Raw genomic sequence first — 23,933 nt, 5'->3', positions numbered from 1 at the left:
GTGAAATGCTAGGAACAATGAGGATGCCATGTATCTTATCAGGAAGTATCTCTAATTTCCTTCCTATTCTCAGGTATTCCTGAGTATCTGCTCCTAATCCACTCACCCATTATACTGGTTTTCAGCATTAACGTGTTCACGTATCAATTCGTATGTCAATTTTTTTGACAGTTTTTATTCAAAATGCATTTTGAAGCACTCAGCAGAAGATTTAAGGATAGGAAACCACTGTCTCCTAGACACAAGTGTTCTAGTAAGAAGATGGACATATTCAAAGTAACATAACAATTGTGACATATAATTTAAGATAAATGTAAAATAAAAACACAGTTTGACTCTCAATCAATAAGAGCTAATATTTTTAAAATGAATTTATTAGAGAACTTAAGGCTGCCAGAGTTAGTGAAGAGGTTTAGAGATTTCAAAAATAGTTTGGAATATTCTGGCAACTATAATGGAGCAATCCTAAATCATGAATCACAAAATGAAGGGAAGAAGTAGGAGTTGACACTAAAGACAGGTAACAAAAAACAAAGGTAAAATTAATTATGGAAGGAGTAACCAGCATGTTCAAAATGAGCTTGACTTAACACTTGAAGGACAAATGGCACATGGATAAATAAATGGACATAAATAAATGATATTCTAGAATCTGGGCTAGTTTCTAGTATTAGTCTTTGAAACTTATGTTCTGAGGGAAATTGATCTTATGTTTAAACCCTTGGTAATCTGGGCCCTCTACTTAAAGTCCAAAGAATTAAATAGCTGGAGACTTGAATTTATGCACCAGCTGGCCCTCATCTTTCTGGTATTTATCCTCCATGACTTAAAAGAGCCCTTTGTTCCAGTCCTACTAGCCCATGCAGAGCTTCTAGGATTCATTGATTAATTTCTATCTTTGCCTTGTAATGTACACAGTAACCTTTGCCTGAAACATCCTTCCTTACTTATTCAAATTATCCACATCAACTACCCTTCAGGGCCAGGTCAATCTCACATATTTTTACATGCCTTTCCAAACTAGACTGTCCCATGACAATCTCTTTTTTCTCTAGATTTCAATAATATTTATTGTCTGCTTTATTCACATGCCTTGAATAATTATGTGAAACAATATGTAATTAACTTTTCATGTCTATATGCCTTATGTGTTGAATTTTATTGTACACCATGTTAACAATGTTTTAAAGTGTCTATGAGGAACTGAAATGCTTCTGCTGTTAAAACAAGCAGAAGATGCATGCAACTGACAAAAATGACAGCAAAAAAGTTTCTCTTTTTCTTCTATTAACTATGTAGATCATACATTTTCTGTGTTCTTTTGCTGCACCTGGTTGTAGACCTATTCAAAGCACAGTGAATGAAGCAGATGGTCCTGGTCCACTTATAAACAGATGTTAAAACTGATCATTTTCATGAGGTTCTGCTTTAACAGTATGGGGTAAGCAAACACAGTCACAGTCTTCTACAGAAGCTTACACACGTTTCATCAGAATAATGTTATATGTTAGCTCAGCCACAGAGAGAATCTGCAGTCTTTGGCTACCCTTTGCAACATACCAAAGGTGTCCTGTTTCTTCCACAAACTTGTATTACTTATGGAAAAACATTATGACACAATTGGCAGGCTTCTTCCTACTGACTTGGGCTTGCTGGTTGGGACAGTTTGCTAACACAGCTATCAACCCTGGTTTACAAGAAGCACCTACAGGGAACTTTAGAATGAGGGTATCAGATTTCTGCTAGTGTCATTTCTTTAAGAATCCAGTCATACAGTTATGAGGTTGACCCTGCAACTGGTCTACATAGGGAATTAAAGTATGATGATCATAGTTGATCCTACATTGGGAGGACTTCAGAGGCAACATTCTTAACCCTAGAGAAAAAGGAATGTTTTGGGTCACTTGGCTGTGAGTCTTCTGGCTACATGAATGGGATATTAAACCTTAAAACCCTAGGAAAGAGACACATGCAGACTGCTCTGAGTCAGAGAGCTGACTTCATGGTGTTTTGCTCAGTAAAGGGTGGAGGGACTAAATCTTCAGGGAGGTATGCTTTTCCAGGAGGAGTTCCAAAGGTTATTCCTCCACCCAGCCTTTTTTATTCTCTAAGGATCACTCATCTGACAACTTTTTTTTTTTGTATTTAAAGGAGCTGCTGTGATCTCAACACCAGATGTAAGCAACCACATTATAGAAATATGTCTCAAGCACTGACAACTCACTCCCTTTTTTCACGGAGTCTGCTCCAGATGTGTCACGAAGCCCTGGCTCATTTCACACTTCTTTGGAAGAGGAAAAATGCTTATTATGCTTAGGAGCTTAGAAATAATGCAAAGTGGGACTGTTACCAGAATTTTCTAATTTGGCAGTGGTTTACTTGCTTTATTAAAAAGGAATTATCTACTCTCACGTTTTATGTACAGTAAAAATTTGACATGAATGTTTTTCTCACTGTCGTTCTCAGAGTCTTTTTGAGCTGCCATTGGGTGAAGAGTCTTATGAGGCACTGCGGGACCAAGGAGGGTGGTTTTCTTCAGGGGAAAAAAAATCCTAATTAGTAACATCGTCAATTTCCACGATGTAGGACTCCATTCATGACTGATTTCAAATTGCTACTGTGATCTCTTTGACTGAGATGAGGTGAATGCACTCTCTTCTTGCCAGTCAGGTACAAGCTGAATCCAGCACTCATAGAGGCTCTGAGGCCTCAGACCCTTATTTACTTGGCATGGCTCTCTTTTATGTGTATCTGAGGTGCTTATCTTAAGGATTTATGGGAGAAAATGGAATTTTATTCAGTTTACAAATCAATTGCTCCTGTATTAATCCCAGATGTATTTTGTTCAATAGAATAACCAATGAAAACAAATGCAATCACAACTATCTCTTAATTTTCTGACTTAAGATGAAACAGTGACTTGATCCAATTCAAATAGCAAATAATTCTCAAAAATATGACATATCTTTGGATACATTATCAGTGAATAATTTGAAAATACACGAACTACATTCAATGAAATAATGAGAGCCTTGAGTTATGATGGAATTTGAAAGTTATTCGGCTTCCCCTTCTTTTCTATAATTCGCTCAGTTGGTAAAGAATCTGCCTGCAGTGCAGGAGACCCGGGTTCAATTCCTGGGTTGGGAAGATCCCCTGGAGAAAGAAATGGCAACCCACTCCAGTATTCTTGCCTGGAGAATCCCATGGACAGAGGAGCCTGGCAGGCTATAGTCCATAGGGTGGCAAGAGTCGGACACGACTTAAGAGACTAAACCACCAACCACCTGTTTCTTATCTAATACACTCTAATACCCTAAGATGGATATGGCTCTTGATTTCTTTTCCTTGTGTGATACCAAATAGTTAAATGTTTCTTCCATATTCTGTTGAGCTATAAGCATCAAACAGAGATCATTTAAAAGGAGACTGTAAATTCTGTGGTAAGATTTTGTTGCCAGTCATGATTAACTAGCTTTTTAAAACTCAGTACTTTCATGGATAAGTAGCAATTTTGAGTCTTTCCAAGGTTAATTAGAAGTTAGTAATACATATTTGAGCTTCCTAGCCAGGAAACCAAACCTGAGCTCTTTTAATTTTGAATAAACATCTTCTTTAATGGTTTATTAGCACATTTTTTTTCTTGTCAAAAAATTGACAGCAGTATAATTCAACAAGATTAGAAAACAAAGAAATAAATAATATATTGCAAATAAAATCTAATAATAATACAAAAATAAAGTGAATCAGCAGTAAGTAAAACTTATGAGAGATGAATGTCTAAAAGTATACTGACAAAGGGAATTTCATATTTAAATAAAAATGAAAAGTATTTTGTTCAAGTAAATATTTTAATAACTTTCCTTTGATTTTTTTTAATAAAATCATTCTTTACTTATATCCAACCCATTTTATAAATATAACCTTATTTTCTGAAATGCAAGAATATAAGAGAATTATATTCCTCTTGATGGTCAATTGTGTAACATCTCCTCTCAGTGAGAGTGATGTATAACATTTTACAGAGACAGAAACTAATCAATCTTCTAGTCTGCAACACAGGATTATTATAATTCAAATTAAAAACAAATAGTAAGACTGTGTTAGTCCCTCAGTCATGTCTGCCTCTTTGCAACCCCATGGACTCTAGTCCACGAGGCTCCTTTGTCCATGGAATTCTCCCGGCAAGAATACTGGAGAGGATAGCCATTCCCTTCTCCAGGGGATCTTCCTGACCCAGAGATTGAACCTGCATCTCCTGCACTGCAGGCAGATTCTTTACTGTCTGAGCCACTGTGGTCTTCCCAGGTGGATTCCTTGGAGAAGGAAATGGCAACCCAAATCAGTATTCCTGCCTGAGGAATTCCATGGACAGAGGAGCCTGGTGGACTACAGTCCATGGGATCGCAGAGTAAAACATGACTTAGTGCGCGCGCACACACACAAACACACACACACACACAGAGTAAGACTATGATCACTGTCCTGGAAAAACTCAGTTCCAATCTGCCAGTGCACTGTCTGTACCTTGAGCTGGAAAAGGTAGTCTTCACTCTACCCCTTAATAGTACAATGCTTCAAGACATGGTTATATTTGAATACCTCAAAACTTTTTATTTGAATTATAATTCACTTTCATTGTCATTATTTGCTCACAAATACCATTTTATTTCCTTGAGAAATATACAATACATAATTTTCAACTAAATATATTCCTAAAATTGAAATAGCTTTGCAGATTGATTACTAAAGTAATTCTGACATGAGGATAATTTCATTAAAATAGATGAGATTTCTTAATATAAGAAAAATTGTGAAAAGCAACTTGAATTCAAATTAGTAGACTGCCTCCAAAATGTTACCATTTTCCAAGCTATAGTTTCTATGCCATTAAAATTAGGAAAATATCTCTTCCCTATCTAACATATCCAGCTATCTTAAAATATAAATGAGATTTTATTATTAATATCAAGAGCATTTAGAAAAAATTGTATAGAATTCTATAACATACATATTTGTAAAATCCCAAGTATAAGAACTCATCCAGTAAAAAATTATAATGAGTGTACCAGTAGGTCTATGTTTATATTTAATTAACATCAACATGATATTCATTTCTTAGTAAGTTATATCTTTTTAAAAAGTAAATTAACTAAGAAAATTTGCTGGATACTTACAGTTCCAGGGCGAGGATACGGAATTCTCCCCTGGTAGGAAATCAGCTGATGATTGGGCCCTTCTTTGTGTGCAAAAGGCCCATTAAATACAGTCTGTATATCAGAGAAATGATACACACATACTGCCGATCCTTTAAAAACGGAGCTGAAAAAAAAAGAAAACAGAAAAATATGAATTTTAGTATTTCCTAAATTTAAAAGTGATTGTATTGGTCACTATGTTGTGCGCCTGAAATCATCACAACATTGTTAATCAACTATGCGTGCTCAGTGGCTTTAGTAGTGTCTGCTTCTTTGTGATCCCATGGACCATAGCCCACCAGGCTCTTCTGTCCATAGGGTTCTCCAGGCATGAATATTGGAGTGGGTTGCCATTTCCTCCCTCCAGGGGATCTTCCAATCCAGGGATTGAGCTCATGCCTCCTTAGTCTCCCATTTTGCAGGTGGATTCTCTACCACTGAGCCACTGGGAAAGCCCAATTGCAATATAAAATAAAAAGTTAAAAATAAATAGATAAATAAATTTAAATACAACTTAAAAATAAATGGCAAAATCAATGATAAAAAGTTGAATGTTATGGTACACAAGTTAAGCAAAAAAACTTGAAATAGCCATTGATATAAAGAGCATTAAGACATTTAGTTCATCTATGAACACAGTAGACATTAAGTTATAAAAAAGTACTCAATGAATCTGGCCCAAAATATAGAACAAATCAAAGAAATTTCTAAGTGGTTTGTCTTGGCACCAAAAAAAGGATTGATGATTTATTAAAAAATATGATTTGACTTCCAAGTCACTATTGATACAACCTATCATAATTTAACTCACAAAATAAATCTTATTGATAAGGAAACACTCTCTCTTCTTGTTTTAAGATTACTTTAATGTAAAAGTGCTCTTACAATGTTTTCCTAAATGGTAGTTGGAGAAATCGTTGAAAATGTTCCCTGTTAGTCACAGAAGAAAACAACAGGATTCAAAAAAGTTTCATTAAATTACCTTAAGTCAGAAAAACTCATAAAATTTATTTGTATCCTTACTGAAAACTACTTCCATTGTCATTGGGCAGATGCACTGAAACCAACATTTTTCTGAGTCACATATTTTTCTTAAATTAGATGCCTAATGGGAAACTTATGTGCCCATTGAAAGAACCAAGATATATTATTAATCATTAGAATCAATAGTCAGAAATGACAATTAAAATTTTTCCCTGTTAAAGTTATTGGTGTTGGGAAATAATTTTTTTGATACAAATATTTTTTTTCTTAAGAATTTAGTTCTTTTGCTTTGTTCAATTCTTTGGGATTTAAATTAAGAATTTTTTTTTTCCTGTTAATTTTTTTCCCTTTTAAACTCACCCCAAAGGACATGTTTTTAGATATCTTATAGGGCAAAGTAAATATGATTTATAATCAATTTTATTTTGAATGGTTCATTAAAGCCAAAAATTTTACCATGTTTCCTCCACTGGAGAAGAACAGTAAAATGTTTAGATTTTCATTTTGTAGTTGATTGTCTAATGAAAAGTACATTCTAAATTGGTCATATGACAAATGGAGTATTGTACTGAATGCTGGTTAATATTCCTGGTATAAAATAGCACACAGGAATACATACAGGAAAGGATGAGAATATGCTGGACAGTCTTGAAATCTGTGATAACTGAGATTGGGCATTTCTGATATATTAGTACACAAAGCTATTTTCAAAAGCATGAAATACTGTCACATGGAAGATGAAAACTGTTTCAGTGTATTGATAGTTATCACTTTAGATTGCTCCTGAAATAAAAATTATAATAGAAATGCCAATAGTTCTATTTGCATCATGAGTCTTCAAGTTATTTCCTTAAAACAATATAACTTATATACATTATCCCTGCATTGTAGCTCATATTTTCCTTTCTTTGAGGAAAAAGTATATAATTATTACAAATACTCCATACAAAACTATTTCAAAACTGAGAGAGTTGCCTCCTAGGTGCTACGTAAAATTAAAGAGTTGAAACAATGTTTTTATAATTACTATTACTCCATAAAACTTATTGTTTAACTCATACAATTTATTTGTTTAATAATTACCTTGATGTTGTAAAAATGCCATACACCAGTGTTGTCCTTGGGTTATCCATTTCCAGCAGAAACACATCCTCTGTAAGAGGGAAATAAAATTTTTTAAAGTTTCCAAACATTTAAAAAATTTACCCTAAGAGAACAATTTCAACTATGAAAAGTATTATTCAGAAAGATATTTCTGTAGCATCATTATAATTTGACAGGAACTAAATGATAAGCACTTGGTAAAATAAATAAAATATTCAGTTCAGTTGCTCAGTCAGGTCTGACTCTTTGCGATCCCATGGACTGCAGCACACCAGGCTTCCTTGTCCATCACCAACTCCCAGACCTTACTCAAATTCATGTCCACTGAGTCAGTGATGTCATCCAACCATCTTCTCTGTTGTCACCTTCTCCTCCTGCCTTCAATCTTTCCCAGTATCAGGGTCTTTTCAAATGAGTCAGCTCTTCGCATCAGGTGGCCAAAGTATTGGAGTTTCAGCTTCAGTATCCATCCTTCCAGTGAATATTCAGGACTGACTTCCTTTAGGATTGACTTGTTTGATCTTCTTGTAGTCCAAGGGACCCTCAAGAGTCTTCCCCAACACCACAGTTGAAAACCATTAATTCTTTAGCACTCAGCTTTCTTTATAGTCCGACTCTCACATCCATACATGACTATTGGAAAAACCATAGCTTTGACTAGATGCACCTTTGCGGGCAAAGGAATGTTTCTGCTTTTTAATACGCTGTCTAGGTTGGTCATAGCTTTTCTTCCAAGGAGCAAGCGTCTTTTAATTTCATGGCTGCAGTCACCATCTGCAGTGATTTTGGAGCCTAAAAAAATAAAGTCTGTCACCATTTCCACTGTTTCCCCATCTATTTGCCATGAAGGGATGGGACTGTATGCCATGATCTTAGTTTTTTGTATAAACACTAAAAGAATTTTGAGGACTATTATCTTATGGAAAACATGTTAATAAAATAATATTAAGTAGAAGAGACATAATAGTATTTAATATGAACTATAACCATGTAAACCTTTAAACTCTACATCAGAATACAAGAAGATGACCAGTGAGTATTTCTGGTTGACAAAACTATAGAAATTTTTATGTTTCTTCTTTTTTTCCTGAAATTTCTAAATATCCTTTAAAGATAAAACACTACTTTTTTAATTTAAAAATTATTACAAATCTCAATTTCTTTTTAACCTAGGGTTAGAATTTGAACATGGAAGAAAAGTTTTTCACAGTGACTTTATAAAGTAAGACCTTTTGTCTTTCAGTCAAAATTGCTATAAGCATTTTAAACTGTATGGAGGCAAAAAGAAAAACTACAGATGGTGAGGTGCAGGCGCCATAAATGACAGAACCTGGGAATAGATTTCTGATAGCAAATCTCAATAATAACCAATTGTTATAAATACAAGAAATATCTGCATTTAGGGACCTTTTTGCAAATAACATTCTTGCTGACCAATACAAAGAAAGATGTATTTTTATTCACAATAAGTTTAGGACATCTTAAGTAATAAAGTAGTAACCACTAGTCTTTCTATATGTAAACAAAGGCTGGCACTGTCCAGCTCTCCCTAAAATAAGGAGAGACTGAAACATTCCAAGTCACTGAAACATAAATAAGCAATACTTGTAAAGAATTCTGGAGCAAATAGTGACTAGGTTATAACACAAAATCATACTTAAAACTTTTTTTCTAGAAAAACTGAAGTAGAAACTTGTGTTTCTATAATCAACACAATGGCTTTTCAGGAGACCCAATGTCTATTTCAGTTGTTGTAACTGCTAGAACCATATGTACACATGAATTTGAGCAAACTCCGGGAGACAGGGGAGGGCAGAGGAGCCCGGTGTGCTGCAGTCCATGAAGTAGCAAAGAGCTGGACATGACTTAGTGACTAAACAACAACAGGATCATATTATAACACCTTTTTATTACTTACCTCATCACCTGCTTCAATATTTGAGATTAGTGACCATTTCATATTTTGATGAATTAAAGCAAAATAAAAATCATTTCTAAACATAACTTGATAAACATGATACTATGATATGTACCAAGTTATTCTGGCTAAAAAGAGAACTGTTCCTTGGTAGAAAGGAATCAGATTGTCAGTCCTTATTTGACTTGGAATGTATAACCCTTCTCATGTCTCACATGCTGAGAATATTTAGTCCCAGGGTCACCAAGAAGAACTAAAACTGCAGCATAAGTCTAATTTCTACTCTGACATTTCTCTATCTAACCTTTAATTATCTTCATTAAATGTAGTAAAAATGTATAGCTATATTTTCATGTAAATTGATTTTAAGCTAGAATATCAGAATTCAAACATATATGAGATACACTACCATTTTAAAAAAGCACAAGCATATTATTACTTATGTATAAATTATACAAGTACTTCTCTCTGTTGGTCTCTATGACACATATACAAACACACGTACAGAACACACTGATCTATATATCATGGTGGATTCAATGAACTATGTTTCAGCAGTACACTTAGGGGCAAGAAAGATTTAAAAAATACTTCAGGAAATTCACCAGTAGTACTCAGATCATTAATTCATAGTTGTAAACTTTACAAACTCTCTTTCAAAAGCATTTTTAAATCTCATATTTATGTACCTAATTCATCAAAGTGTGTCTCTGGGCCATCTTCATCAGTTACTGAGCACACCAGCCTCGCTTTTAAGAAAGTAGTCCACTTGTTGACAAGGCTACGCAGCCCACCAGTGTCATTCTGAAATCATTTTGAAAACATATTTCAGACTGCTTAAATAAACATTGAAATGTATTTAAAACTTAATATGGATTCTTATTATTTGGAGATTTGTTATAATCTGAAAGATGAAAATGTTAACCAAATCTGCATATCAATAAAGAGGAATAGTCAAGATATGTAGTATTTTTTAAAAAATAGTTATACTGTTATTCTTCTATTTTCAGTTCAACTGAAAATGTATCAAAATGAATTGAATAAACACATATACCTCAAAGCTTTCTAAATATCTCACTGTCTTCAACACAAACATAAATTAATGTATACAGAGAATCTTGCAGATTCTACAGTGGTAGGAGAGTGGGTTTATACTTATGCCAAGTAGTTCCCAGTACTTCTATTTTCCTGCCTTCATTTCTCTGCATTATTATTTAATTCTTAGTATTTCTAATCAGATGATTTATATGGATATTTCTCTGGTTAGGGCAGAGAAAATGGTATTTGGATCATTCACAAATAGTCTCTATTGATAACATTTTTTTTTTTTTGTACACCCTGAAGCCTTTTATCTCAGCAGATGGTCTTACCGCCTTGTTCCGAATGACTGAGAAGCAGATGAGCTCCACAATCAGTGGAATATTGCAGCACTTTAAATTATACTATTTAAACATTAAATGCTTTAAGAAATGCTTGTGTACAAAAGATTCTAATCATAAATACACCAGGGCAAGCCTGTAATACTCCTATGTGAGAAGACATCATGAGTTTTTTTGAGTCATGGGCTTCCCAGGTACTTCAATGGTAGAGAACCTGTCTGCCAACGCAGGAGACGAGGGTTTCATCCCTGGGTGGGGAAGATCCCCTCTAGAAGGGAATGGCTACCCACTCTAGTATTCTTGCCTGAGAAATTCCATGTACAGAGGAGGCTGGCTATAGTCCACAGGGTCGCAAAAGAGTTGGACATGACTTAGCAACTAAACAGCAACAACAATATGTATACTTACTGTTGATTAACAAGAACATTTTGATCACTGTTTGTAATCAGAACTGTATTTTAACTAAGTATTTCTTAATTTCACTATTGTAGACAATTCCTCAATATTTGTCTTTTACTGTTGTTTTGCTGTATTCAGAAGAACTGCTGTATTTGTTTCTATAGTATACAATTTAGCAATTTGTTTTTAATACTAATACATTAAATGTGAAAGCAAAATTAATAAAAACTGCTTATTTTTATAAAACCATGACCAAGCTATTTCCTTGGATTGATTTTTTTTACTGAAATAGTATGCTTATCTCATATGACTAATGTGAAAAAAATTTAAGTCTAAATGTATCCTTTTAATATTTTATTAATTGATAATAGTAGATAGTAAAAAGTAGGAAGATAAACTTTTGGAAAAAGAAACTGTGTTTATAAAATATGAATTTCCTAGTCTTTCTTCAAATTAGAACAACTTTAATACTTACAGGACATATTCTAGCAATCATGGAATGAATCTGTTTTGTGCTTCTGCTATTGTCAGTCAGTTTCTCTTTGAAGAAGAAATACACCTTAGCATCGTTTGGATCAGTGCCATCTGGTATGACATGTGCATCCACAAACATAGGTTCTAGAAAAGAATACAAAGATGATATTTATAGTCATGATGAAAACCCTTCTACTCTCCATCCATGTAGACCACAGGCATATGCTTTCTCCATCTTTGGTATAAAGGAACAATTCAACATTCATAGGCAAAAAGTCTAAAAGCAAGTAATTATATTCACTAAACATACTGGATTTTGAATGTCAAGTGCCACAAAGTACAGCTATAACATTACAGCTTAAACTATTTTCCTCTGTTTGCAATACATTCTGAAAGTACAGTAATTGCAAAATTTGTGCCTTGATGAGTTTTAAAAAATTGAAGTTTTCTACTAGCTATTTCCCATGGGATCTGATAGCCATTTTACAGAAAAAAAAGTTTGTTTTTAAATGTGTGGCTTTCAATCTAGTGCATATAAATTAAAATTCACCGAAGCAGAATGAAGAGTGTAGAGTCCAAGATCTGAAAAACACATTTTTCTTAAAATACAGCATATGAAATGAAGGAGAAACTTTTCAAGACAAAAAATGCAGTCATTTGAAGACATAGAAGGATTCCTTATTTCAAGAACAAAACAACCTTTAGAATACTCTATTTCCAGATGTACTGCAGGAAAAATTTGAAGAAGTAAATGGACAATCAATGCTTTCTTATGCTGGTCTATCATGAAATAGTATGCTCAACTATAGCGATTCATGCTTAACTGTGCAATGCTGAATGAATTGCCAAATTTAAGGACAGTTTAAACCATACCCAGGGTGAAACGACAAAGAACTTAGCAGTTCCTTCCTCCTCTAAACAATAGCAACTTTTTGGAATTTTACATTAAAGTCAAATGAGCACTTTTCATCATGTGAATTCCATGTGACTCCCAAAATTAGAAACATCTGAATACTGAATATAATAAAATTATCATATTTATGGTTTCCACAAAGTATTGGTCAATTTGTGAAAAAAATAATATATGCCACCTTTATAGCTTTAGAATCTAAGCATAAAACAATTAGGAAGAGTTTCTAAATAAGCCCTACTCATTATATCTGTCATAAATTTAGGAAAAATTTTAGATTTGGCATTAAAATATACAAGCAGACCAAATGAATAAATGACACTTCATTGTAATATGTTACAATTAAACAACTGGAGAAGATTCTTGCCTATAGGCACATATGATGAATATCACTGCCATTTTATTATTGATCTATCCTATGATAATTCTATAATTGTTGATAAAGAGTTATAATATGAAACACGGATCATTTCATTCATTTATTTAGCCTAAATATTTAAAATCACACAGTACAAAACTGTTGTTACTCATAATTTTTTTAACAATTTTAATGTAATTTTCATTATGAAATTAAACAAAGTAGTTTAAAGTCTGATTCTCAACAAATGGATAAACTGTTATTTTACCACTTAGCCATTTGGAATTGTGTTGATCAGTTCTGACTGCATTCCTCTTGGTTAAACTTCGAAAAATAGCTGCATCTGTCCCCATGAAATCTATATACATTCCAGAGAAAAGCTCTTCATCTATGAAAAAGCAAATGTCAACAAAATTAAAAGCAAATCAAATGTTTTAAAGGGTATTTTTAAAATCTGCTTATTAGATCATGACATATGTTACAGAGTGTTTAAGGGTTTAAGTTGCTAATTGCTTTCCATTGTGCACCAAATAAAAAAAATTGGATAAAGTTTAATCTGGTCTCATATATAATGACCAAAACAACATTTCCTATATAGAGATAAAATTCCTCTGCCTGACTTAGCTACACTAAATACCTATGTTCATATAGTGTGTATCAGAAATGGCACAAATAATATAGGAATAAAAATAAAGAAATGACTTACTTATTACTTGTTTAATAAGTAAAAATATACCCTAAGAATCAGAAAACTTGATTTCCAATTCTGGCAGGAATTAACAAACTGGAAATTAGGGATAAGTCATTTAGCACCCTTAATCTCAATCTTCTATGGGAACTGGATTATGATCAGACAATACTTGCTGTGTATTAAAAACTCTATGATTAACATAATTTCATCATTAAAAGTATACGTTTTGTTCTTTGATGCTAGAAGGATTCTATAAAGTAAACAAAGTGCTACTTTATCAACTGTAACATATAACATATTAACATTATGTTAATAATATAATACAATGTTAATAAGCCATCTATAGTTTCACATATTAACTAATATAATATAAAATTTAAAGACAAGGAAAAAGATATTTTAAGATTAAATTAATTTATCATTTTTATTGACAAAAATAAGATATCTTAATCTGTACGTGCATAACATCCGACATTTTCCTTCTTTGTTAAGATCTACATTAATTTTTAGTCTAGCAAGGAGAGTAAATAGCAAATTGGTATGTGTGACTTTTTTGTACAAAACAATAGTTAAGTTGAAAAAATAATAAAGTTTATCAGGTTTGGCCCACTGACCTACCAGGCATCTAATGTTCTAGAATTACTCCCTTGGCTACTTCAGATTGTGGTCATTTTGACAGAACTGAAACATTTTAAAGCATTCTAAGCTCACTGTTTAGTAATAAGCAATACCGGTTGGATCAGGATAGAATGAACAATGGAATGTTGTCAATATGTGCTCACCAGGTCACAAACTGCACCCCTACCAGTTAGCAAGTGGGTATGTCAGGCATTGTGCTGCCTTTTCTGCTTCCTAGTAGAGAGCTGAAGTCCATGGGAACAGATTATAGGAAGACAACAAAAAAAGGTATATGAAAGGATTTTGAGCAATTAAGTTTCTTTACAATTTTGTGAAGCATCTCTGCAAGTATTCTGTAGATACAATGACTGTTAAATTGAGATAACTTTGCAATTAACTATTTCACAGCTTTGTTATACCCAGTTATGCCCCCAAAGAGTAGGTTATACATTTCTGATATTCAATAGATTTATTAGCACAGTTCTGAATTATAATCTCATATCCGTTTACGGGAAGAAAAAAAAGGACACTCAGAGGATGGTTTATTGTGGAGAGGACTGATTCTAATCCCGCTGCATACCACTTTTTTAGTTATGTCTTAAACAAAGGGCTTCCCTGGTGGCTCAGTGGTAAAGAATCCACCTGCCAATGCAGGAGAATTCGGTTTGATCCCTGGGTTGGGAAGATTTCCTGGAAAAGGAAATGGCAACCTACAATAGTATTCTTGTGTGGGAAATTCCATTGACAGAGGAGCCTCAAGGGCTACAATCAATGGGTCACAAAAGAGTCGGACATGACTAACTGACTAAACAATAAACATTACAAAAGAATTAGATGGCTGATCTGTGTTGTATGGCAGAAACCAATACAACATTGTAAAGCAATTTTCCTCCAATTAAAAATAAATTAAAAATAAAGAAATAAAAATGATAAGATTATTTAAAAAGAGTTAGATGGTTAATTGGCTTCATTTCCTGTCATAAATTCTCAGTCATTTTAACAGTAAGTTAAGAATAATAAAGTTTCTGCTTAATTTTGTGTAAGAAATAGTTAATTAACGTCACTTTGGAAATAATTTTGTTCAAGAATAGAACTTTTTTTTTCAGAATTTCATTGTAGGGTTTATGCGAAGATAAACTTGCTCCTTTTGAACTTTAATCCAAAAATATTTTGTTTTCCAGTTGTACTTCCACTGACTAAAACATATCTCAAGAGGTTTTGGATAGGTTCCTTAATAACAGATGTCATCTGACTTCGATGTGCTACAACAATTACTAAAAATAGCAAAAGAACGCCAGTGCGTTGGGCCAGATGCCATGCTATATTGTGAAATTTTAAATTCTTCTAATTCTCAACATTTCTTGGCACTTTAATATTTTAACCAAGTTATATAGTGCATTGCGATTGAACAGAAATGATAAAACATCAAATGGCAAAGTGAGATGACTACACAAATGAAATATTAGAGATAATATTACAGAGATAATCAATGGAATAAATAAAATGATAAATACAAGGTTATAAAACTTCATGCTCTTTTTAGTTTCAGCTAGGTGAGTGAAAAAGTTGGCTTAAAGCTCATCGTTCAGAAAACTAAGATCTTGGCATCTGGTCCCAGCGCTTCATGGGAAATAGATGGGGAAACAGTGGAAACAGTGTCAGACTTTATTTTTCTGGGCTCCAAAATCACTGCAGATGGTGATTGCAGCCATGAAATTAAAAGACGCTTACCCCTTGGAAGGAAAGTTATGACCAACCTAGATAGCATATTTCAAAGCAGAGATATTACTTTGCCAAACAAGGTCCGTCTAGTCAAGGCTATGGTTTCTCCAGTGGTCATGTATGGATGTGAGAGTTGGACGGTGAAGAAAGCTGAGTGCCGAAGAATTGATGCTTTTGAACTGTGGTGTTGGAGAAGACTCTTGAGAGTCCCTTGGACTGCAAGGAGATCCAACCAGTCCATCCTAAAGGAGATCAATCCTGGGTTTTCATTGGAAGGACTGATGTTGAAGCTGAAACTCCAATACTTTGGCCACCTCATGCGAAGAGTTGACTCATTGGAAAAGACCCTAATGCTGGGAAGGATTGGGAGCAGGAGGAGAAGGGGATGACAGAGGATGAGATGGTTGGATGGTATCACTGACTCGATGGACATGGGTTTGGGTAAACTCTGGGAGTTGGTGATGGGTGTGGAGGCCTGGCGTGCTGCAGTTCATGGGGTCGCAAAGAGTCGGACACGACTGAGTGACTGAACTGAAGTTAGGCAAATTGTTTAATGATTTTCTTTGACAGTAAAAATCATGTTAATCAAAATATTAAAAAGTTATAGTATAAGAATGTGAGCCTAGGAATCAAAGTCTCAGGTCTTTGAAAAATGAAGACTAATTACAATCTTCATTTTGTAAATGAATCCAAATCTCTAAGGGCAAAACTATTACATGACTTATCATAGTTTAACAGAAAAATTTATAATGCCTTATTTTAACTCTTTTTTGTTCTAAATAATACTTGATGAGATAAAATTCTAGTATCAGTGTTAATAATTTTGAATTTCTAAGTTTAGAAATTCACAGCATTTAACTTGAAATAAGTGAAAACTTTTTATGTTTATCTAGTAGTATACAAATCATAGTTTCTAAAGGCAAATACTTTCTGAGACATTGCTTCTATTAAATAATATTTAGAAACTTATTTGAAAATACTCTGCATCAGACTTAATTAGACATCCTGTAGTTTCAAAGCTTTCTAATTTTTTGTCCTAATGATACACTTTCATTTCCTCCCTGACCAATCTGAATGACTATATGGAAATAATTTACTGGATAATTTCCAAGTTCACATTTTAGTCAACGCTGGAGTACTTATCTTAATTTAGTTTCCAGATCTGAGAAAGAAAGATGAGTTGCCTTTTTAAATGAATCAAAGCAAAGTGTGTTTAACACAATAATTATTTTCCCACCTGTTCTTTTGTTAAATGATGTGATTTTACCACTGCCAAAACATAGAGAAACAAAAAGGAAAAAGCTTTTACTATATAACTGGCATACTGAAATTTAAGATTTGTCTTATAGTCAACTAATGTTAAGTCAGATGTATTCCAGAAGTGTCTTAATTACATATTCTAATATGTCTTAAGACATATTTTAGAATGTCTTTCAAGTGAGTTATAGATAGGCACTGATGAGACTCAAGTACATTGATTTGTTTATGTGTGTAGCACGGAGCAATTGGGCCTGATTTTTAACTGATATAATTTACAAAATACGAGGAAATAAAAAAGTGATTTTACTAGTACTGTTTTTTTGTATGGGAACTTTTAGACATTTCATAGAGAATGTACTTGGCTAACATATGTAGTTTGGTATTTCTTCACATGAAAGAAATACCAGTTTTAATCGTTTGTAAAAGATAACTAAAACATGAGAAAAAGAGAATACACAAAATAACAACTACACTGAAATTTACTTCCTAATATATATTGATATATGTATGCATACAACAATATTTATTAACATATGTATACATACACTTTTTAAATGGTTGACTTACTCTATGAATGACAGTAGTCTTATTAGATGAAAAAACACATGGCTATCATTTACTCATGAATATTCTTGGAAATAAGAAATTAGACTTTCTCACAACTTGCTTTCTATTATTTTACTCATGTACTATCATCCACACAACTATTCAAATGGACATATGGTATAATGTATTTATTTTCTTTAATTTCCTTTTTTAAACCTCCCCTTTTATTTTCCACTTACTGATCATAACAGACACTGTGTTCACATTGGGGTTGAAAGAGCAGCGTCCTTTTCCAGATTCACACTTGGAGTCAATCATGAAAACTTGGTCCTTTATTATAGATAAAATCGAAAATGCAATAAAAATAAATTACTTTATCTTAGTTAACCAATTGTTCTTTAGTAAAACAAAGCATCATCATGAATAACACGACTTCTACTTGGTTGCTTATGCCTTCCCAATTTTACTATGTTAAAGTTTTCTTGGCCTATATGAAGAATGCATCTGTAAGTTATAATAACCTTAGCAGGTCAAGTTCTCATCCTATTACACTCCCCATAAAGTTAATCCACCAAGTTCTCAAATCAACATCAATAAAAAATACTTGGCTTAGAAAAATGGTACAGATAAACCTATTCCAGTGTAGGAATATAGATGCAGATGTAGAGAACAGGCATGCAGACACAGGGGGAAGGGGAGGGTGAAACAAATTGGGAGATTAGGATTGACATATATAAATTACCACATGTAAGAGAGAAAGCTAGTGAGAACCTGCTATAAAACACAGAAAGCTCAGCTTGGTGTTCGGTGATGACCTAGTTGGGTGGGATGGGGGTGAAGTGGGAGGGAGATCCAAGAGGGAGGGGATGTATGTCTACTTATAGCTGATTCACTTATTGTACAGCAGAAACTAACATTGTGAAGCAACTATATTAAAAAAAAAAAAGTCAACACGTGGAAATCAAGGATCATTGTAAACCTGAACTAGATATGTTGAACATTGGCCAAAAGAAGAAAACCGTTCACAGAGAAACAATGTGTATAAGGATTATGATAATTTCAAAATAATCAAGATCTTTTTTAAATATAAAATTTTACATTACCACTTTTACGTTACCAGTGCTTATAAAAAGCATTGCACTAGATTTAACAAAATAATTCATAATTTAGTTAAAAATGCTTCATTTACTCATTCATTTACTTAACAAAAATTTAACAAGCATCTACTATGTGCCCAACACTGACAAAACATTGGGGACAGAGTAAACAAACTAGACAAAAATTCTTACCTGTAGATTTATAAACCAAAGATAGAGAATGGAAATATAGAATATAAAAAGAATAAACATGCAAAATATTGAGTATGTTAGATGGTACTCAGTGCTTAGGAGAAAATTTAAGCAGGGAATGGGGGCAGTGGGTTCAATTAGAAACATAATGGGCAGTGTAGCTTCACTGAGAGGGAGCATTTTGTTGGTATATTTATCTTTTTACTTATATAAAGTTAGTAAAAGCTACTACTAAAATTCAAAGAAAAAATGATCACATTGTAGATTGTATTGGATGATGAAAGACCTTAATTATTAAGCTGTTTTCCAAAATTATCCCAAAGAAAATGCAAGCTCAACATTTTTGAGTATGGAATAAAAGGATGAAAACATTGTTTTAAGAAGAAGATTGGATCTTATCTTGTTCTTTAAGAAGACTGAGAATAGTGGTTATAAAAACAGACACTGAATTCAAGAAAATAAATTTGTTTTCAACTCAGTAGTCCAGGAATTAGGGAATAATAATCTGACATGCTAGGTTAGGGTAAGAGTGGTAAAGATATGAGAAGATCTGTAAAGTGAAAATAGATAGAGCTTGACAATCAATAACTAATTGGATATAGTTCAAGAAGATGAAGAAAACAAAGTTGATTCTGAAGTTTTAACTCTTGAAAGAAAAACTATTTCATTTTTGTTATACTGAGCTTAATGTATTGCAGGAAATCTCTGAGGTAATGGGAAATCATAGAGCTTCAAAAGAATCACAGTGTTCTAGCCTAGAAAGGTCCTATAACACAATGCTCTTCATGGATTAACTCCAAAGATGAGGAAAATATGGCTTTTACAAGATCACACATAGATAAATAGTGACAAAAGCAAAATTCAGTCATGTCTGCTTTCCAAGAGGGTATCGTTTATATAATGTTGCTGTTGTTCAGTTGCTAAGTCACATCTGACTCGTTGCAACCCCATGAACTCCAGCACAACAGGCTTCCCTGTCCTTCACTATCTCACTGAGTTTGCTCAAACTCATGTCCTCTGAGTTGGTGATGCCATCCAGCCATCTCATTCTCTGCACTCCCTTCTCCTCTTGCCCTCTATCTTTTCCAGCATCAGGGTCTTTTCCAATGAATTGGCTCTTTGCATCAGATGGCCAAAGCAATGGAGCTTCAGCTTCAGCATCAGCCCTTCCAATGAATAGTCAGGGTTGATGTCCTTTAGAATTGACTTGCTTGATGTCTGTGCTGTACAAGCAACTCTCAAGAATCTTCTCCAGACCCACAATTTGAAATCATCAATTCTTTGGTGCTCAGTCTTCTTTATGGTCCAGCTCTCACATCTGTACATGACTACTGGGAAAACCATAGCTTTGACTATAAGGAACTTTGTCAGCAAAGTGATGTCTCTGCTTTTTAATAAGCTGTCTAGGTTTGTCAAAGCTTTTCTTCCAATGAGCAAGCGTCTTTTAACTTCGTGGCTGTAGTCACAGTCTGCAGTGATTTTGGAGCTCAAGAAAATAAAGTATGTCACTATTTCACCATGAAGTGATGGGACCAGATGCCTTGCTATTTGTTATTTTGAATGTTAAGTTTTAAGCCAGCTTTTTCACTCTCCTCTTTCACCCTCATCAACAGGCTCTTTAGTTTTCCTTCACTTTCTGCCATTAGAGTGGTATCGTCTGCATATCTGAAGTTGTTGATGTTTCTCCCAGCAAACTGGATTCCAGTTTGTAAGTCATCCAGCCCAGTATTTTGCATGATTCACTCTGCAAAGAAGCTAAATAAGCAGGGTAACAATATACAGGTTAGATGTACTCCTTTCCCAATTTTGAACCAGTTCCTTGTTCCATGTCAGGTTCTAATTGTTGCTTTTTGATCTGCACACAGCTTTCTCAGGAGGCAAGTAAGGTGGTTGGGGATTCCCATTTCTTTAAGCATTTTCCAGTTTGTTGTGATCTACACTTATGTATGGACATGAGAGTTGCATTATAAAGAAAGCTGAGCGCTGAAGAATTGATGTTTTGAACTGTGGTGTTGGAGAAGACTCTTGAGAGTCCCTTGGACTCTTGCCCTTGGACTCTCAAGTCAATCCTAAAGGAAATCAGTCCTGAATATTCATTGGGAGGACTGATGATGAAGCTGAAACTCCAATACTTTGGCCACCTGATGCGAAGAACTGACTCATTGGGAAAGACCCTGATGCTGGGAAAGGTGGGAGGAGAAGGGGACGACAGAGGATGAGATGGTTGGATGGCGTCACCGATGTGATGGAGATGAGTTTGAGTAAGCTCTGGGAGTTGGTGATGGACAGGGAAGCCTGGTGTGCTGCAGTTCATGGAGTGGCAAAGAGTTAGACATGACTGATCGACTGACCTGATCTGATCTGACAGTCAGAGGCTTTAGTGTAGTCAATGAAGGAGAAGTAGATGTCTTTTTGGAATGCCCTTGCTTTTTCTATGATTAAGTGGATGTTGACAATTTGATCTCAGGTTCCTCTGCCTTTTCTAAATCCAGCTAGTATATCTGGAACTTCTCAGTTCACATACTGTTGAAGCGTAGCTTTAAGGATTTTGAGTATTATTTTGCTAGCATGTGAAATGAGCACAACTCTATGGTAGTCTGAATAATCTTCAGCATTGCCTTTCTTTGAGATTGGAATGAAAACTAACCTTTTCCAGTCTGGTGGCCACTGCTGAGTTTTCCAAATTTGCTGGCGTACTGAGTGCAGTACTTTCACAACCTCACCTTTAGCTGGAATCTCATCATTCCACTAGCTTTGGTCGTAATGATGCTTCTAAGGCCTACTTGATTTTGCACTCCAGGAAGTCTGGCTCTAGATGAGTGATCACACCACGTGGTTATCCGGGTCAATAAGATCTTTTTTGTATAGTTCTTCTGTGTATTCTTGCCACCTCTTCTTAATATCTTCTGCATCTTCATAACATTTCTGTCCTTTATTGCGCCCATCTTTGCATGAAATGTTCCCTTAATATCTCTAATTTTCTTCAAGAGATCTCTAGTCTTTACCGTTCTATTGTTTTCCTCTATTTCTCTGCATTGCTCACTTAAGAAGGCTTTCTTATCTCTCCCTATTGTTCTCTGGAACCCTGCACTCAGTTGGGTATATCTTTGCTTTCCTCTTTTGCCTGTAGTTTCTCTTCTTTTCTCAGCTATTTATAAGGCTGCCTCAGAAAACCAATTTGCCTTCTTGCATTTCTCTTTCTTGGGAATGGTTTTGGTCATCATCTACTGTATAATATTACAAACCTCTGTCCACAGTTCTTCAGGCACTCTGTCTACCCAATCTAATCCCTTGAATCTATTCGTTTCCTCCACTGTACAATCATAAGGGATTTGATTCAGGTCATACCTGAATGGTCTAGTGATTTTCCCTACTTTTTTCTACTTAAGGCTGAATTTTCCAATAAGGTGTTCATGATCAGAGCCAGTCAGCCTCTGGTCTAATTTTTGCTGACTGTATAAAGCTTCTCCATCTTTGGCTACAAATAATATAATCAATCTGATTTCATTGTGGACCATCTGGTGGCGTCCACATGTAGAGTAGTTTCTTGCATTGCTGGAAGAGGTTGTTTGCTATGACCAGTGTGTTCTCTTGGCAAGACTCTGTTAACCTTTGCCCTGCTTCATTTTGTACTCCAAGGCCAAACTTGCCTATTACTCCAGGTATCTTTGACATCCTACTTTTGAATTCTAATCCCCTATGATGAAAAGGACATTTTTTTTTGGTGTTAGTTTTAGAAGGTTTTGTACATCTTCATAAAACTGTTCAGCTTCAGCTTCTTCAGCATTAGTGGTTGCATAGACTTGGATTACTTTTTAAACAAATAATGATAAACTTGCCGGAAAAAATAAAATTTAGTAAACCTGTATGTATAGCCAGAGTCATACAACGATTTGATGGTAATAGTGATAGCTGTCACTGCAGGAATTGAGGAGATTACGTAGGCATCACTTGTTCTCCACTGACTTCTTTCTCCTTGGGCTCACACGGTAGAGTCAAATCTTGTCATCACCAGGAAAGTATGTGGTACACCCAAATAGTCCCTAATTCAAGCATCCTGCAACAATTCTTCAAACTCATCTCCTAAGAACTTTAGTTTTTACAATTCATCTTTCTTCTCCCTTCTTGCTTTCTCATTACCAGGTTATGTTCCATGTTTTTTAATCTTATTTTTTTGCAAAAGTGTTAATTTCCTTCATTCTGTGATTTTTCATTGCACCCACAACTTGTAAACACATGTGTATCTACTTTCTTCATACTTGCCTCCAAACTTCTAAGCATTTTGCCAAAGGTGATCCAACAAGGTACATTCAACATAGTATAGATTTGTGATCATCAACTTAAAATGAACCCTCTACACTTCTTGTATGTTCCAAAAGGTACTCTGCCAACTGGTTCTTCCATTAATAACCTCAAACCAATGCCAGTATTGTCAAATCTTTTAATTTATTCTCAGCTCATGTGATTGACATGTTGTTGGGAAAGTGAAGTCCTTAAATAAAAGTGAAGTCCTTAAATGAGACATCTTGAGCTCATCACTACCAAATACACACACTACCAAAAACTATACACTAATGCATCCACTAATACAGGAGAGGAAATATTTCTCTTACTCTAAGGCCAATCCTTTCACCAATGTTTTAGATTTTCTCTTATTCAGTCTTCTTAGGCATACTTAGGTATACTTTCCATTATCCTTACTCTTTCTTTAATCTTTTACTGGATCCTTTACAATATCATTTCAACAACTCCTTCAGTTCTTAAACACTACTCTCCTTGAGAATCACATTTCTTAGAGACTAACATACATTCATTGTCATTTCTGACTTCTTACTTTCTTCTCAATCCATTTCAGTTGGGCATCCAACCTCAGTTGCTCTACTGAAAATCTTTTTGACAAGATCCCTGATGCCTATCATGTATACAATTCAGCACTTATATTTTTGGACTTCTTTCTTGGATCTCAATGGTATTTGGGATTGTTGCTCACTTGTATCTTTTTATAATGACTTGTCTTTATTCTCAGCACCACACATGCTTGTTTTTTTTTCCTCTCCTTCTCTAGTTTCTTAGTCTTTTTTTG

The 23,933-nt window shown here is 34.4% G+C and overlaps 1 protein-coding gene across 3 annotated transcripts in view; it reads right to left on the bottom strand.

Annotated features, from left to right (window-relative positions):
• The window catches only part of SEMA3C (semaphorin 3C), a 202,469-nt gene that overhangs the window by 52,497 nt on the left and 126,039 nt on the right, over positions 1-23,933 (bottom strand). For all 3 annotated transcript variants that reach the window (XM_081535619.1, XM_081535622.1, XM_081535620.1), the window contains 6 exons: positions 17,801-17,891; positions 12,993-13,112; positions 11,458-11,600; positions 9,894-10,008; positions 7,266-7,335; positions 5,178-5,322 (listed from right to left, as the gene is read on the bottom strand). In XM_081535619.1, the coding sequence (XP_081391745.1) occupies positions 5,178-5,322; positions 7,266-7,335; positions 9,894-10,008; positions 11,458-11,600; positions 12,993-13,112; positions 17,801-17,891 (684 nt within the window). The remainder of the gene's footprint in view (positions 1-5,177; positions 5,323-7,265; positions 7,336-9,893; positions 10,009-11,457; positions 11,601-12,992; positions 13,113-17,800; positions 17,892-23,933) is intronic.

The sequence above is a fragment of the Giraffa tippelskirchi genome, chromosome 10 (assembly GCF_054371585.1).
Source record: "Giraffa tippelskirchi isolate mGirTip1 chromosome 10, T2T-mGirTip1v1.2.pri, whole genome shotgun sequence".
In the NCBI taxonomy this organism is placed as follows: Eukaryota; Metazoa; Chordata; class Mammalia; order Artiodactyla; family Giraffidae; genus Giraffa; species Giraffa tippelskirchi.
This window is presented reverse-complemented; position numbering and strand designations above follow the sequence as displayed.